Source organism: Diabrotica virgifera, chromosome 5 (genome assembly GCF_917563875.1).
Source record: "Diabrotica virgifera virgifera chromosome 5, PGI_DIABVI_V3a".
Classification (NCBI taxonomy): domain Eukaryota; kingdom Metazoa; phylum Arthropoda; class Insecta; order Coleoptera; family Chrysomelidae; genus Diabrotica; species Diabrotica virgifera.
The window spans coordinates 8469512-8487968 of NC_065447.1; the positions used below are offsets into that span (position 1 = coordinate 8469512).

General features: G+C 31.1%; 1 protein-coding gene across 1 annotated transcript in view; it reads right to left on the reverse strand.

Moving 5' to 3' along the window:
• LOC114331047 (cerebellar degeneration-related protein 2) overlaps positions 1-18457 on the reverse strand; it is a 168717-nt gene that overhangs the window by 18687 nt on the left and 131573 nt on the right. The window contains exon 6 of the mRNA XM_050651269.1: positions 15844-15982. Within this exon, the coding sequence (XP_050507226.1) occupies positions 15844-15982 (139 nt within the window). The remainder of the gene's footprint in view (positions 1-15843; positions 15983-18457) is intronic.

Sequence of the window (18457 nt, forward strand, 5' to 3'; positions counted from 1 at the left end):
CGAAAATGGTGAACTACATCAAAAGTAGGCCTTTAAAAGCGAGATTATTTAACAGTTGGTTTTCTGCTATGGATTATGAGCATAGGCAGCTATTGTTGCATGCAGAAGTAGTAAGACGGTTATTTCGCGGACGTGTCCTTCAAATATTCTATGAACTTAAAGAGGAGCTGTTAGTATTTTTTACTTGTGAACAGTCTGAAGATGCCAATTTCCTTAGTGATGACACCTGGTGCACCAAAGTTGCGTTTTTGGTAGATATTTTTGGGAAATTGTATGTTTTAAATAAGGGCCTGCAGGGAAAGCAAGAAAACATCCTCACCTCTACTGATAAAATCAGTTCCTTCCGCAAAAGCTTTTACTGTGGATAAAGAAAGCTGAAAATCAAGCCACGTGGAGCATGTTTGAGTTAACAAACAATTGCAATGTACCTAGAACCAAATCTGTCAGACCTTTTTTTTGGAAAAGTCTTAGTAAGCTGAATGACAATATCAAAAAGTATTTTCCCTCCCTCCATACGTCATGAATGGACTGGGTGCGAAATACATACATCGAGTCGGCTTATGACACGGCCTTGTTCACTACTGATGAAGAGGGTGAACTGATATAAAAAACGACCGTGGACTTCCCAAAAAAAATTATTAAAATCACTAGACAGTTGTGTCTCAGATTGGCGAATTTAGTATAACAATACATTATGATTATACTCAATATAAAGATTATTTACCCAATTGTGCCGTGGCTGAACGAGTTTTTAAGTTAGTGTGCCTAAAGCTAAAAAAGGTTGGGAACCGCTGGTCTAGACATAGAAGAGCATTGTGAAGAAATCAAAATAAAATTAATTGATGCAGCAAGAAAGTTCATAGGCACAACAAAGAAAAATCAAAAAAAGACTGCTTCAATAACGAGTGTAAAGAAACCATACAGAAAAGAAATCGAAAACACAAGAAATATAATATGGAAAGAAGAACTAGAGAAACAAGAGCAATCTATGATGGGGGAGAACTCTCATGGGTTTTGGGTAGTTGGGTATTTTGTATAAGTTAAAAAAGGAATTAACATGTGTACATAACTGTCTCTTAATAAAATAAATATACACAATTGCTTTTGATTCAATTCGAGCCTCTCAGCATTCTCCTAAATGTGTTTCAAGGTTTATCAATCATCAGGGAAGACTTCTGTGAGAGGAATGAATTGAACCGTTTCTTAATATTTTTAACAATTTATTTGAAAAAATAAACCCGCCTTTTGGCTTTTACCATTTAAAGTTAAAATAATAAAGAATGTTAACCCTATATACATATTTTCCTGAACACTTAAAATAGGCTATATTACACGGTTCAATTCATTGAAGACCATACAAAAATCGAACATTAAGACCAATGAATATGTACATTATTAGTTTATTAAATTATTGGATTCTTATTACCTGAAAAACCTATCATCACCAATTGGTTAATCGTAAGAGGAGCGGTTTACCCCCATAAGTAGAGCATAAATCGAGTATTTTTTTACCAAACGTTTTTTATTCGATTATCTATGTTGTTCAAAGTTCAAATATATTTTCTTAAAGTTTTCCAAGTGGACCGGCAATTGTTATCAACAAATAAGTTATATAAAAAAAACATCAACTTCATCGAATTGTTTCGGAATTAATTTTTTCCCTATCTCATCGATATAAACACTTTTCCTCTCTTGGTAATTTTTCCAAAAATGCTTTCTTTTTGAGTTATTTGCAATTTATTGTTGAAAAGATGCCAGAATTGGTTATTTTTAAAATTTTTAAAGTTATACTTCTTTACGATCGAGAGTGAAATTTTATAATCCCGAGCGCATGCGCACACAGACAGTATCTAGTTCGTTGCTAATCTTTCAAGATATGTATATGTATCAGCGCTGTCAGCGCAAATAAGTCATTAAAAGAATATATTAGTGTTTTTAGTAAATATATTATTTATTATAATTTTTGTGTCTTTCAATTTGACTTCCTCGGAAGTAAGATAATAAAATACCTCTTTTTTATACTTCACTTGATCTATTTGTCACCGTGATGTGTAATTATATCCGAGCCGTCACTTAGAAGGGGCTTGATAGCTTGGTTGGTAGAGCATTGGACCAGAGATCGAGACGTCCCGGGTTCAAATCCCAGACGATTCGTTTTCTTCTTTTTTTTTTTAATTTTTGGTATCATTTTAATATTTTTTTTTAAAGTGGTAGGGAAGAAAGTTAGTTTAATATTTAAATAAAATACAAATAACCTGTTAAGTATATTTATTTCGTTGAAATCATAATAATAGAAGTATAACTTCTTACGTGCGTACAAAGTAGGTACACACACATTCTTTTTTTTTTTAAACTATCAAATGAATTGAAATTATACTAAAAGCTTTATATCCTTTAAACCTTCATGTACAAGTAGTAAGAACATTTTGACAAGGATAAGTTTTATATATCTTTCTAAAAACATAGTTTTAAATTTAAACAAAGATTTCTACGCGCCGCGCGCCTGTATCACCGCGATCGCTGTACACACTTAGCGGTAGACTGATCGAAAGGCATATTATATTCCAAATATTTGGATCCATATTTTCAGCGAGAATACCACGAGAGAAAAACGTTTATTTGGATGAGAATACGCATACAGATTTAATTCCAAATCCATTCGGTAAAATAATTTTTTTTATAAGTTATTTGTTAATAGTAACACTTTTTGGCCCACTTAGAAAAATAAAAAAAACTTGAACATTCAAAATAATATAGAATCGAGTGAAAAAAGGTTTAGTGAAAAAAATTAGTCGGTATATCCATTTCTATTAAGTGTCTTTTTAGGGGTAAACTGCTCCCCTATTAGTAGATGTGGAAAGAAATGATTCGGCACTTTACTTTTATTGTATTTGTATATTTTATTGTTAAAATTAACGAATATAGTAATGAATACTGCTTGCCAAATGATAAAATCCAAATGACAAAATCACACAGATGTCGTAAAAAGAAACAGAGTGATATTGACCTAAATGATACAAAACTGATGACAAACAAATGACTGACAAAACTATCCCGATTTTAAGTGAATTTTACTTATTTATCATTCTTTTTCAAATATTTCCACATCTATTTTGTAATAAAAATAAATAATACATTTATTTATTGTTCCTTTTAACCACGTTTGTTAAAACAATTATGTAATGGTAAAACGGATCAGAATAATACTGTTTGTCTAATTAACATCAGAAGAGCAGGTATAATAAATTAAACAGACATCTCCTACAAGAAGAATAATAATAATAAGAAGAAGAGGATAATGTCACCAAATCGGAAATATATTTTTACACATTCTAGAGCTGTTGGCCCCAAATTTCACACACTTTTATTTATGTCCTAAAGGAACTATGAAGGAGTTCACAACTTTATGTCTTCTCTACCTTAAGTTGTCTCTAAATTTGTAAAATTTGACTTAAAAGCGCGTAGGCGCAAAGTTTCGGACTAATACTTTTTAAATGAAAACTAATAAATATTTTTGAAAATTTTAAAACGCAGAATGAAAGATTACACTATTAGCGAATGCCGAAAGTCCCTTAGAATAAACAAAAGGCTTGTTTTGAATGCAATATTTGAAATTAAAAATCACATTAAATTTTCTCTTTTTTTCACCCCTGTAACTTATTAAAATACATTATAGAAGTTTTCAGAGACTTTCGGAACTCGGTAATATTGTACTCTTTCATTCTGCGTTTAATTTTTTCAAAAATCTTATTAGTTTTTTCAGGATTCGAAAAAAATGAATGCATTTAAAAATCATTGGCAAAAAAGTCTTGCGCCTACTTGCGCTCTTACTGACTCCAGATTGAGTCGACTTTCTTATGGACTAATCTATATACCAAGTTTATGGAACCTATGTACCAAGTTTTAAGGCTCTAAAACTTTTTCTTTAGGAGTTATCATACAGACAGATATGTGCATACATTGAAGTGCAACAAAGGTAAAGTTAGACTTTTATCATTCGAGTTATAATGAGATTTTTAACTAAAAAAAAAGACTAGATACTAATAAAAACTCCTAACAAAGACTAACAGCCTAAACCCTAGACCATTTATGGAATACAAAAAACAGTAAAAGCCTGCATAAAAGGTATATTTAAAATTCCTCAAAAGGGCCACATCAAAATCATGTAACTAGTTTTCGACTGGTTTACCAGTCATCATCAGTGCTTACGTGCAATGTACATGTACATGCTAACCACCAAGATATTATTTAGGTTAGGTTAGCATGTACATTGCACGTAAGCACTGATGATGACTGGTAAACCAGTCGAAAACTAGTTATGTGAATTTGATGTGGCCCTTTTGAGGGTTTTTAAATATACCTTTTATACAGGATTTTACTATTTTTTGTATTACATGGTATAGAGCCAACTACAGGAAAACTTTTTCCTTGTGAATATTTATGGAATAATCCAAAGTACTATATTTGGTTAATAATAAAAGGTCGAATAGATGGAAAAATAGAACAGCATTAGAAAAGGAAAATACTACGTACTGAAGAAAGTGACCATACAGTAAAAAAATCGGAAAGAATATGAAGAACAAACAATTTTAACTTGGTTCTCTTTTGATTCAGGTTCTCGGTATAACATCTCTTTAATTATAACCATAACCATCTTCTCACTGCCATTTTTACCATTACATAAAAAATTATGTTGGTACCGGATCTATATTACCTACACTAAAAATTCTAATCACAGTCTACACTTCTACATTGGCGAAGTCCTTGTAGTATATTATTAAACAATTGTATATATGTAGTTATGGTATATTAGACCAGTAAGGATCTGCGAAAAAACGTCTATTTTTGGATGTGAGAGGTGGCATTCGGATTTTTGCAGATAAAGTTAGGTGACACCTTCAGTAATAATAATTCACTTATGCTCCTTCTCAAATATGCCCGGAACATTAATAAAAAAATTTAAATATTTAAAAATTTCGAAAAACATCGATTCTTTTCTGCTTTCTTTGCTTATAACTTTAAAACGATTCGTTTTGGAACAAAGTCGTAGAGAAACTAAATAAATATAATTGAATTTTGTATGATATACGACTGGTAAAAAATGTCTTAAGGTATTACCTTTTCTGCAATATAGCAATAAATACAAAATAAGGGGGCAAAATAAGTCTGTTGTTATTCAATATTTTTTAACCACTTTGGTGGCACTTAGAACCTTGGTAATTCGCTTAGGAAATTCTTTGTAATGTACTTAAATCGTGTACCAAATTTCATTAAAATCGACCTAATAAATTTTGCATAATAAATTTTCAATCTATTTTTTTTTTAAAAGTTTAAATTTTTTAAAATCTTTCTGAACAAAAAGTAGACCATTTAGAAGTTGGCTAATTTTTTTTACATATAAAGAGGTGCTCTACCTATCCAATACACTTTACAGAATTAAAATCGGATTATTTAAGGGGCCTCAGCAATGTTTTAAATGTATAAACAATTTTTTGGCTTATAAACAAATAGCTTTGTTTAATAATAAAAAAATAAATTTTTAGCAATGCAAATAATTACAACCGGTATAATTTGACTTAAACTTTCAAATGATGTCAGCAGAATTGCTATTTTATTTTTTAATCAAACGTTATTCGCGTTCAAAAATTGCAATTTCTCGATTTTTTTAAAGTTCCACCGCGTTTATCTTGAAAACTATGCATCCTACGAAAAAACTTGTAAGAACATTTTTTGCTTAGAATTACTCAAGAAATACAAAAAAATGTTTTATTTTGCGAAAAATCGATGTTATGTAATTCCTCAACTTCTTTGTTTATAACAATCTTATCGACATCCGGATCAACTGTTACCCAAAAAAATCGTGTTCTACGGGTCAAAATACATAAAAAACTTGGGAAAGTCCATCTAAATAAAGGAGCCCGTAGCACCCCCTCCTGGCCACAGCACTAATTTGTTTATAAGCCAAAAAATTGTTTATAACTTTAAAACATTACTGAGGCTGCTTAAATAATCCGATTTCAATTCTGTAAAGTGCATTAGATAGGTGGAGTACTTCTTTATATGTAAAAAAATTGACAAATCTTTGTATGTTCTAGTTTTTGTTGTGCAAGATTTTAAAAAATTTTTATTTTTAAAAAAAAGTTTAGATTGCAAAATTATTATGCAAAATCTAGTAAGTCAATTTTAATGAAATTTGGTGTACGGTTTTAGCACATTACAAAAATTTTCTAAGTGAATTAGGAAGGTTCCAAGTGTAATCTAAGTGATGGAAAATCATTGAATAAGGACAGGCTTGTTTTGCCCCCTTATTTTATATTTATTGCTATTTTGAAGCAAAGGTGATGAATTTTTATCTAATCGCATCTGATAGAAAATTTAATTATCTTTGTTTTATTTCTATACGATTTTGTTCTAAAATGGATAGTTTTTAAGTTATAAGCAAAAAAAGTAGAAAAAAAACGAAATTTTTTGAAATTTTTAAATATTTTATTTTTTTTATTAATGTTCCGGAGATATTTGAGAAGGAGCATAAATCAATTATTATTAACGAAGTTATCACCTAACTTTATCCGCAAAAATCTGAATGCCACCTCTCACATCCACCTAAAAACAGATCCTTACTGGTCTATATCAACCACCCGAGTGGAAGATATTTTCGAACGTATTACAAGACAAAAATGGAGATGGGCGGGACATGTTGCAAGAATGAAAGACGACAGATGGACAAAAAAATTGCTTGAGTGGAAACCACGGGCAGACAAGCGAGCCAAGGAAGACCCCCAAAGCGAAGGACAAACGACCTCAAAAAAATTGTGACCAATTGGATAGCAGAGGCACAGAACAGAAGAAGATGAAAATATCTGCAGAAGGCATATGTTCAAAATGTAGAAATCAGGGCAGATTGATGATGATGATGATAGTATATTAAGAAATCAGGCAAAGATGTGGCGTTCAAGATGTCATCGAAAGAATCACGATGTTTAAGTGGAGCTGGACAGGGCACTAAGCTAGAACATAAGGTGGACAGTCAACAAGACGAATCATGGAAAGAAGCCAATAAACTATAAAAGAAACCGAGCAGGACCGCTGACTAGATAGACTGATGACATGAAAAGCGGGAAACTCGCTATGGGCCATTCCACGAACATACGCCTGTTTTGGATTACTTCGACAACGAATATTTTACTGTGCAACATAAGAAGTAAGAAAGTAAATGGCGCTAATAATTATTCCAATAAACAACAATGTAATTTGCAATTTACTTTCGTTCTTCTTATTTTGCACAGTGAAATATTTGTTGTCGAAGTGATCCAAAACAGGCGTATGTTCGTGGAATAGGGTATACAAGCGGTCCAGTGTAGAGAACATTGGATAAAACTGAGGGGGCCTATGATCAGCAGCGGGCGCGATTGGAAGATATCCAGAAGAATACACTAAGATTGAAAATGGCAAGAGCATACTATCATAATTTAACCTTATTTTATTATATTAGATATATTCAACCTCAAAAAAAGATCCGGTACCAACTATAGAGAGTTAATATCGTTAACACAAACCTACCTGGTCCTGTCTTTTATCACATACCTTACAAATATCTATATCTAATGCAACTTATGCTTAAGGCAGTAGTGGAAGAGGATAAATGGGACTTTCAAGGGTTTTTCGAGGAGAGGAATGAGGATGGCGTCCTTCAGGTACATACACAGGTCGAAGAGTAACGACACAAGGTTCATGGTTGGCGAAATCCACAAAACTGAGACGGACAACTCCCTTTGGAGAATCTCCTCCAGGCTATTGTCCTAAGGAAACAAACATATAAAACTAAAACGGGTATTTTGTACATTATACAACCTTTCTATACGTAGTCGCTAGACGAGTTTATCTAAACATATATAATATTTTATCTAACCTTCGTGTATATTCTTAAAAAAAACTTAAACTTAACTTTAACTTGAAAAAAACATCCGGTATATGATTTTATTTTCTGTAAGTATTTTCTCAGGATTCATTTTCTTCCACCCACTTATCTATTTTGACTTACAGTTAGGCCCATCAGTACTTACTGCAATACCCGTAATAAACTTCTTTTTGCATATATAGTAAATTATCCCTCAAAGAAAGTGCCAAAAAATATGAGGTTAGTTAGGTAAATTTCAGTTTCGTTTGAAAACGGATCGCTCGGACCAGTCGGACAATTAACGGTATTTCCCACTGTAATTTTTTTTACAAAAAGAAATATCCTTTCTAGGGGAGTGCATTTAGATTTTCACTTCGGAAAAAATCAAACAAGATAAAACTTTTTGTAATTTCATTAAGAAATGTTTAATAAACAACATATCAAAAAGTTCTACTCGAGAAGTGGGTGCTTCATTTGTTATTAAACAAATGAACTGCGAAATTAGATGTTTTTTTTAAATAACTCCGAAAATATAATTTTTAGAAAAAAACTGACTTGACCATTGAAAAATTCAGAAAATTTTACAAAAAAAACCTTATATAAAGATTTTTCGAAAATTAAATCTCTAGCTTCTGTAATTTTTATTTATAACGCTAAAGTCATCCTTCTCACACACATTGGCGCACTGTAAACTAGCGTTGGAAGAAGTGCACGGTTGAGTTTTTTTAATGTAATTCTTTAACTAATGGATCAAAAGAAATTTTACAAATTGGACATGAAAGAAGATGAAATAAGCGATCTTATGGTTGTAATAAAAAGAAATAAAATGTATGGACATAAGTACGGTGTGAGCGGAAAGTGAGCCTTACATGAATTTTGTTTAAAAATGATTTAAAAATGTGTAACTAATACAATCTTACTTATAAAACTCTCAAATTTGCACAACTTACCTCTCAATCATTTTACTAAGCGATGTTTTATTCAAAAAAAATCTCAAAAATTTAATTCAAATAATACGATGTCTCAAAAAATGTAATTTTTGAAAACTTCGTAGTTTTACAGAATTCCCACCACTTTAAAACGGTATTACTCAAGTTTCAATAAATCTAATACAATTTTTTTGATATTTTTTTAAAGCTTAGGATCTAATCTTTAAAAAACACTGAATTATTTTAGTTTAAAAATGAAATAAACAATTTCTTTTTGAGAAAACTAAGAAAGATAACAAAAATGCAATACAAAAATCGAAAATTACCAGCTGAAAAAATGTATGTACAGAGTGATCAAAACTTTTTTCTGTAAAACTTACCTAAAATACATTTAATAATAAGCTTTAACAATAATAAATGTTCAACAAAAAAAATTTTTTTAGCTCTTATACAGTATGTCTGCGTAACTTGGAACCTATTGATAACTTTTTTAATATCAGTTTTACAAAAAAAGTTATTCTAAAAAAGTACCTTTATATTTCACAATATCGAAAATTTTTATAAAGAAAAGTTGTTTGGAATTAAAAACTATGTTCCAGTATGTAATTATATCCTTTTAATCGAAAATTTGTTCTTTCTTTCTAATACATTTTAATTTTTAATATTATTGTGAAAATTATTTGTTTATCTTTTTTTTTTAAGAATAAAATTCCATATTTGTTTGATTGGATTCTACTTGTTTTTCATTTAAATATCCGCCATTTTGGATCCGCCATTTTGAAATTTAAATTTTTAATCTTTAATTCAGATTCAACAACCTGTTAAAAATAAAGACAATAAATGTTTTAGAAAAATGTTCTTTTTTATGTTCTTTTTAGAAAATCCGCATTTTGGATCCGCCATTTTATAGTTTATAATGTTAATATTTAAGGTTTATCAAAGCTCTCAAAAATAAATATATGTAGAAATAAATACATTTTGTAAAGAAATTATGATTTTACAACTATTTTTTAAGTTATCCGCCATTTTGGATATGCCATTTTATAATTTAAATTATTAAAATTTGATTCAGGTTCAGCAACCTCTCAAAAATATCCACATATATGTAAACAAACACGTTTTATAAAAAAAATTCGGATTTTACAACTACTTTTTAAGGATTTTTAGGAAAAAATCCGCCATTTTGAATCCGCCATTTTAAATTCGGAAATTGTAATGTCAGATTCGGGTTCATCATAATCAAAACTAAAATAAAAACATTTTTTATCAAAATAAAATGTTGAATTCACCCATATTCTTAACATTATTTATACAAAACAATTGTTATTTTTTAAACAATTAATAAACAATTAGCGGCAAAATTTGTGAGTAGAACTTTTTACTTTAACATATTTATAAACTAACAAAAAAAGTTTTAAAAAATATAACCTTGTTTGATTTTTTCCGAAACATTGTATCTTTTCGTTCTAATTGCACTCCCCTATTCGATCTAATTTCATTTTTTCGCCGTACACGATGAAGTGAAGTTCAACTAGTGTGTTTTGGAGACCCCTGTCAAAGAGTAAGATATCTTTGATACCTTTCGTATTTATTTATATTTTTATATTTTGTTTTCTTCGGCTAGTTTTACTTTGTTCGTTTCTCCATCCAATTGGATTACAAGTATAATCCAATCGTGCTCCAGTGTTAATTCCTAAGTTAGTCCGTAGAAAATCCCGAGTTTAAAATTCCAAATGGACATCCAACGATAGTCCAACGTTAATCTCAAGTTAGCTCCAAACGTAGTCTCGAGTCAATCTAAATATAAGTTTCTGCATAACTGATTATGGACTACACAGAAGGTCAGCGTCCAGTTGATATACCTACAACTCAAAGTTATTGTGAGTACTTTTCTTTATATGTATTGTAAGCCGATTTAAGTTATTTCAAGTTAAGAAAGTTACACAAAATACGAGAGACTATAGTTCATTCGCTTTCAAGATGAGTAACGAGACCAGTTTCAGACGCCTGAATCGTGGGTTTTTAGTATCGTCGCAGCTTGTCGTTTGTTATAAATGAATTTATTCTATAGATATGATAAATTAATTTCTAACCAATAACAAGCTGCAACAACACGAAAAACCTACCAACCAGGCGTCTGAAACTGGCGTCGTTACTCATCTTGAAAGCGAATGAACTATAGATATAGACATTTTTTTTAGGTTTGTTCCAACACGACCGAGAACCGTCACGAAACGGTAATGCTCCTGCGCAGTAAACAAAATCCGTTCCAACAAAAATATGATCGTCATCGGATCGTCCTTCCCACTGTTCCAACAAGAATTGTGATCTTTCGGTGACGGTTTCGTGATGATCATTTCAGTAATCGGGCAAGTGCATAATGTGCTGGTTGGACTGACTTGCGCACTAGGACTTAATTCTTTAAAGTTTTTGAGCCTTTGATCGACTAAAAGCACACAAGCTGTCACCAATAAAAATGACAAATATATGATTACCGTCATGGGACGATAACTGGGCGATACAATTACGAACATGCGCACAACAAACGGTACAAGTAGTTTCGTGACGGTTTCTGGACCGTCCAAAAGTTCATGTTGGAACAAACCTTTTAAATTGCCTTTTATATATGTTGATAGTTAAACTGCATTCGCTCAGCCCAGATTCATTTTGACACATTCGGAATTGGAAACCTACTACAGCACAAAAATTCCTACCTCACACATCACACTATTAACTGCTCAAATCAACTCAATCTTTCATTAAAAAAAGAATTATTGGAAATAGCGGGAGTGTACACTAAACCCATAAAATATTGTGGAATTTACTTCTACAAAATATTTTTATTTTAAACTATTTTAAACTTTATATTTTATTTTAATAAAATGATAATGGTGTAAATAAATAATTATTGATTGGCGTAAGGTTTATGTTATTTATGTCTGTTTACTATTAATAATATTGGCAATGAGCAGGTATGTTTAGTTGTGTAGTAATTTCCAGTCACGTCTAGCAAATACTATGGACAGTCCATAGTATTTGCGTCTAGCAACCTAACTTCCCAAAAAATAAATTACCAATGTCACTAGACAGTTGTGTCTCGGCTGAGCAAATTCAGTATACATTATAATTTTTTATTACTTATTAAATGAAATTAATAATTCTAGTACAAGTTTCTATTAAACATGTTTGATCGGAACGGATTAAAAAACTAATAATTTTTTTATATCCTATTATTAATTCGTATTTCTTTAATTCCATGATTTGTTTAATTTGAATATACAATTAATCCATTGCAAAGAGGACTTAGATTAGTTCTCATAGTTAGGGAGAATACAGTGATACTCCCTCCATGCCTAATTCATGGGGGAAGTATCATAAGAAGACATTTAGGACTGTAAGAACTATATTGGGATAAAGTTAATGTCACACACAATGATAATTTGGGAGAGAACTGAAGAGCGGAGGTTAAGGAGGGAGATAACTACAATGTGGATGAATAATTACCGTCAATGCTAATAAAATCATTCAGCAGTATATTAAACTTAAAGGTGGAAATTTTTTTTATATACATATTTTCAGATTTTGGTACTTAAATTTTTTAATATATAATAGTTTTTGGTAGTCTAACTACTCGCATTAGGTTGTATAGTGCTTAAAATATAAATATAATTAATATATCTGTTCTACTCAGTCTTTTCTTTATTGGTTATGTATCAATTAAAAACTTTTGCTAAACAATATAAATTAGCGACGTAATAAAATTTTATTAACACACATATTTTATCTGCTATTATGACCGTAGTCATAGAAAAATTATTATATTACACATAAAAATAAAAGAAAATAAAAAAAAATCGAGCACATGCATTCTAATAAAGCCGTTTTTCAAGTATGTAGATCAATTTTTGCAAAAATTGAATCATACAATTTTATATTGGTCTTAATTTTTTTTCTTGTTAGTCCTGTCGCCAGTTGGGGTACAACGGCCTCCTCAATTCAGATGGACTTACCCAAGATTTTTTTATGTATTTTGACCCGTAGAACATGAATTTTTTGGATAACAGTCGATCCGGATGTCGATAAGATTGTTATCAACAAAGACCTTGAGGAATCACATAACAGCGATTTTTCGCAAAACAAAACATTTTTTTGTATTTTTTGGGTCATTCTAAGCAAAAAATGTTTTTACAAATTTTTTCGTAGGATGCATAGTTTTCGACATAAACGCGGTTGAACTTTCAAAAAATCTAGAAATTGCGATTTTTGAACCCGAATAACTTTTGATTGAAAAATAAAATAGCAATTCTGCTTATCGCATTTGAAATTTCAAGTCAAATTCTATCGGTTTTGATTACTTTTTTATTTTTAAACAAAGCTATAAACACATAGTGATTGAATGATGTTTTCAATGCATTTCTCATTTGAAATCGAACAAGTAGGCGCGCAGACAGACAATTTCTACGTAGATTACGTACATTAAAAAGCATGCATTGGGCACGGGAAACACTCTGTGTTGTGTTTATGGCTTTGTTTAACAAATAAAAACTTAATTTTTAGCAATGCAAATAATCAAAACCGATAGAATTTGACTTGAACTTTCAAATGCAGTAAGCAGAATTGCCATTTTATTGTTTAATCAAAAGTTATTCGGGTTCAAAAATTGCACTTTTTTGATTTTTTTAAAGTTCAACCGCGTTTATCTCGAAAACTATGCATCCTACGAAAAAACTTGTAAGACCATTTTTTGCTGAGAATCACCCAAAAAATACAAAAAAATGTTTTGTTTTGCGGGAAATCGCTGTTATATAATTCCTCAAGTTCTTTGTTTATAACAATCTTATCGACATCCGGATCAACTGTTACCCAAAAAATTTGTGTTCTACGGGTCAAAATACATAAAAAAAAAACTTGGGTAAGTCCATCTGAATTAAGGAGATCGTTGTACCCCTCCTGGCGACAGGACTATGTGGCATCTTAATTCAATTTAGTATTTTTTGTTGGGAATAACCCACAATTTTACTTTCAAATTAAGTTTATTTGAGGTTTCGATTTCCACTTCGGAAATTGTTCTTAAAATAGTATTTTGATAACGATATCCGAAGTGGAAATCAAAACGTCATATACCTACACTTAATTTTAAAGTGAAATTAGGGCTTATTCCCACCAAAAGTACTACATTGCAGGAGATTTTATCATAGCTACTCGCAGATTGACTTATTTAAGCAGCATAATTTATATTTATATTAGTAAATTTATGACAAAGAAAAGATGAAAAACATAGAAGACATGTCTGTGAAAAGGGTTTGATCAAGAGACACTTGCAGATTTTCCAAGACAGTGACACTCATGTAAATAACTTGAATATTATAGAACATTTTCTTATGTAGATCAAAGAAACTTGGGAAAACTAGCGATGTGCAAAAACGATCCATCTATGTACAGGGTGACTTGCAAAAAGGGTGATTATTGTTGTGGAAAATATATATTTTTTGTTTAATAAACGCCGATCTTAGTAATATTAAACTATGTCAAAGAGATAAAAAGAAAATGGAATCTCTTGAAATACAATACCTAAGATGATGAATGATGATATCCCAAATTATAAATAAAAAAATAAGGCCGCACAAATGTTATACAAACAATAAGACAATCTAAGCAAGAACACTACAGTAGTTTGGAGTATTACATCTGCTGGACTTTTATGGTCATGATGTCTTCTCTTTTAATTCGATGTTCTCTCGTCTACTTTTTATTCTTCGATTGGTCTCTCCTATATACGATCTGTCAGAAGTCAGATTTACATAGGAGTATACAAGATCCCTTGTGAAGACTGCGTCAAACCGTACATCGGACAGACCAATCGAAGAATACAGGTTACACGAGAAAAACATCGAAATGCCATCGCAAGAAAATATGAGACATCATCCCTAACACAACCTGTCATAAACACAGGACATAAAATACACTTAAATGAACCAATGACGCTATCTAACATTGAAAATAGGACCAAACGTGTAATCAAAGAAGCAATAGAAATGAAAAAACACAGAACACTGTGGCCTACAATCAGTATTTATTTTTGAATATCGGGAAGAACAGAACTAATCTGACTTGACAATAGCAAGTATGATCTTGCCGAAACGTCGTAACAATGGTTTTTCTAAAAACCAAAACTACTCAGTGCGGAGCCAAATCCGGAAAATTACCGAAGTCATTTTAGTTAAAAAAATAATAGTATCCATCAGAAAATATTTTTTTAGAGAACCTTGCAATCTTTTCGTAGTTTAAGAGATGATTTTCCACTAGAATAAAATCTAGTCATTATAAAATCATCCCAGCTGCGCGCATTAAAGTAACAAAGCTAATAAAAAGGTAAGGAATGGTGCAAGAGATGTGTTCTAGGTGTTCTAAGCATTGTAATGGCTTACTCTTTATAAATCATAAACCGTTTGGAGCATTTACCTAAATCAATGTATACACATCGACTTTTATGGTCATTTCTGTGTAATGATACATTATTTTACAGGTTTATAGGCCGTGTTTTAGAATTATTCCTTTCTCCTGATCTTTGAAGCTTAAAATGTTGAAGTATTTTACCTTTGACAATATTTCATGCAATCGCGAACGAAAATAATAGTGTCCAGGAAGATATAATTCTAAAATCGCGATCTATAAACCTTGGAAAACTTGTTAGGAAGCTTCAAGTAGAAAAGTTTTTTAATAATTGTATGGTTTTAAATTATATTTTTATGCTACTTAATTAGATCACTCTTCGACAAACTATCATTTATTAATTTGAAAAACAGCTCTATGAAAAATAAGGAAGAAAATAGCGCAGTATTCACAGAGTCAAAATAACAACGTCCAACAACCAAACAGTCCAAAAGAAAGACAACGCACCAAAGCACTATAGCACTATAAGACGTAGAGTACATGTCAGAAGAAGCATTCCCTAAGGCTGAGAAAACCAAGATATCTCACAAGCATGTGTTCTCTACTGTCTCTATTGTTGCTCACCTGTACGTCCATGGAGAAGGATGAATGGTACTGCGGCTCTATCAGACCTTCCAACATACTCGAGTCGTCGTCTCCATGCATGTCGCTCATGTCGTTCTGCTCCATGCTTCGAAGACAGCGGCTGCACATTTGACCTTGTCTAAAACGAAACTAACGTTAAATCAAATATACAATTACTTGGCTCATTGCTGGTAAAATTCTTCTAGCCGAAGCGTAGAGAAATGCCTTATTCCATCCCAGTAGGAAACAACACCAAGAAAATATGTACGATCTCCGCCTACTACAGGGTCATTCCATATCAACTCAACACACCCAATTTCCACCCCTCTTCAAATTTGGTTATCATTTGGAACAGTCATAGTAACTAATAAGGGAAACAAAAATACAAAATTTTAAATCTTTATCTCAAGTTGTTTCCGAAATATGGTTATGTAAAATTTTCCAAAAAAATTCAAAACACCGCGACCATACTTTATTGGAAGGGTTATAGAAGCTGTCCTAATTGAGCTAGAATGCTGGGAGAGGTGTCATTTTGCAGAATTTTTAAAGCTCTTTACAGTGATATACAGCATGATGTTATGATAAACAAGTTTTTCTCAAACAAAAAAAATATATTTTGATTAAGTTTTTTTCCAAAAAGTACATAATTCAATATTTTCATAATATTCCTACAAATACGTAATACTGTGGTTAATAACATATAAAACTTTTATCAAGGGATGGTGATTTAAAAATAAAAATCGACCTGTTTCGGGATTTTTTCTTAAAGTCGCCAGCTTGCGACATTACGAATATATTCCTTTCATTTGCACCATACTGTATGTGTGAAATTAATTTTTTTTATGTTGAACCCATCACCATCCCATGATAAAATTTCTATATGTTATTAACAACAGTTCTATGTATTTGTAGGAATATTATGAAAATTTTAAATTACGTACATTTTGGAAAAAAACTTAATCAAAATATATTTTTTTTGTTTGAGAAAAATTTGTTTATCATAACATCATGCTGTATATATCACTGTAAAGAGCTTTAAAAATTCTGCAAAATGACACCTCTCCAGCATTCTAGCTCAATTAGGACAGCTTCTACAACCATTCCAATAAAGTATGGTCGCGATGTTTTGGATTTTTTTGGGCAACTTTACATAACCATATTTCGGAAACGGCTTGAGATAAAAATTTAAAATTTTGTATTTTTCGTTATCTAATCATCCACTATGAGTACTCTAAATTTTAACAAAATCTAAATAGGTCAGGAAAAAAATTAATTCAAAGTGTGTTGATTTGACCTGGAATATCTCTACAGCCTAATGCAAAAGTTTTAGGAATTCAGGAGTTTTAGGAACAGAAATATGTCTGCAACTTGTTTTTGTCTATTTCTTATTTGGTAAGTTGGGGGAGAATATAGATATCTTTTTCTAGTAGTACCTCTGAGTAATATTTTATCCATTCGTCTATTTGTACTGGTTCTACATTTACCACAAGGTTTAAAAATCCTAAATCTAGTCTCAGAATCAAGAGTGAAACGACGACGACAAATGCAACTTTGGTCCTTAAAATTCTGGATTTCTGCAGACAGTCAATGAGTCAATTAGAATATCTAGACAAGAAAGTGTAACAAATGAGAGGGTCCTAGACAGTGACGTACTGAGCATGGTTACGCGGGTTCCGCGGAACGAACTGTTTCATGCCGCAAAAGATAGACGTTTATAATAGACGATAGACGATATATAACAAGGTATGTGTGAGATATCAAACTTTTTTAAAACATCCATATACAGGGTGTTAGTAAATAAGTGTGAAAAACTTTAAGGGCTAATTCTACATGAAAAAATATTGACAGTTTGTTCTATAAACGTATGTCCGCAAATGCTTCGTTTCCAAGATACAGGGTGTTGAATTGTTTTTTCATTGCGAATTTTTTTATTGCTCTAAGATCTTTTAAGCTATGAAAATTAAATTTGGTGGATTTCAAGAGGTAGTTATATCGCATTTTTTGGCAAACAAATAACAATTTTATATTCATCATTGGCGCGCCTATGGGTAATGGTCTGAATTTTTTTAAAGAAAAAAATAGTACGCCACTAAGAAATTTTAAATTAAAAATTATTTTTGTATTCCACGTTTAATTTACGATAAAGAACCTTTCTTATCTTTTTTTCATATGATGCACCGTTTTTATGCAAAAAAAAAAACATCTTCGCGCGTATTTTTCATTTCGTAATACATTATCAAGAACTCTCCAATATAATAATGCCAAACTAGAACAATAACAGAAAACATTTCTAAAAAGATTTTAACTATGTGTAAGGCTACAACAAATGTTCAAAATTACCTCCTTTAAAGGTGACAGAGTAATTTTATATTCACCACTGGCGCGCATACGGATAATGGCAAAAAATTAAAAAAAAAAATAGTATGCCACTGAGATATGTCCAATTAAAAATCATTTTTGAATTCCTCGTTCAATTTACGACAAAAAATCGTTTTTGTCTGTTTTTCATATGTGGCGCCGTTTTTGTGCAAAAAATAAAATATCTTAATGTTTATAAAATATTTGAAATAAATTTCTATGCATATGGAATCTATGTACCTCGAATAATTTGTAA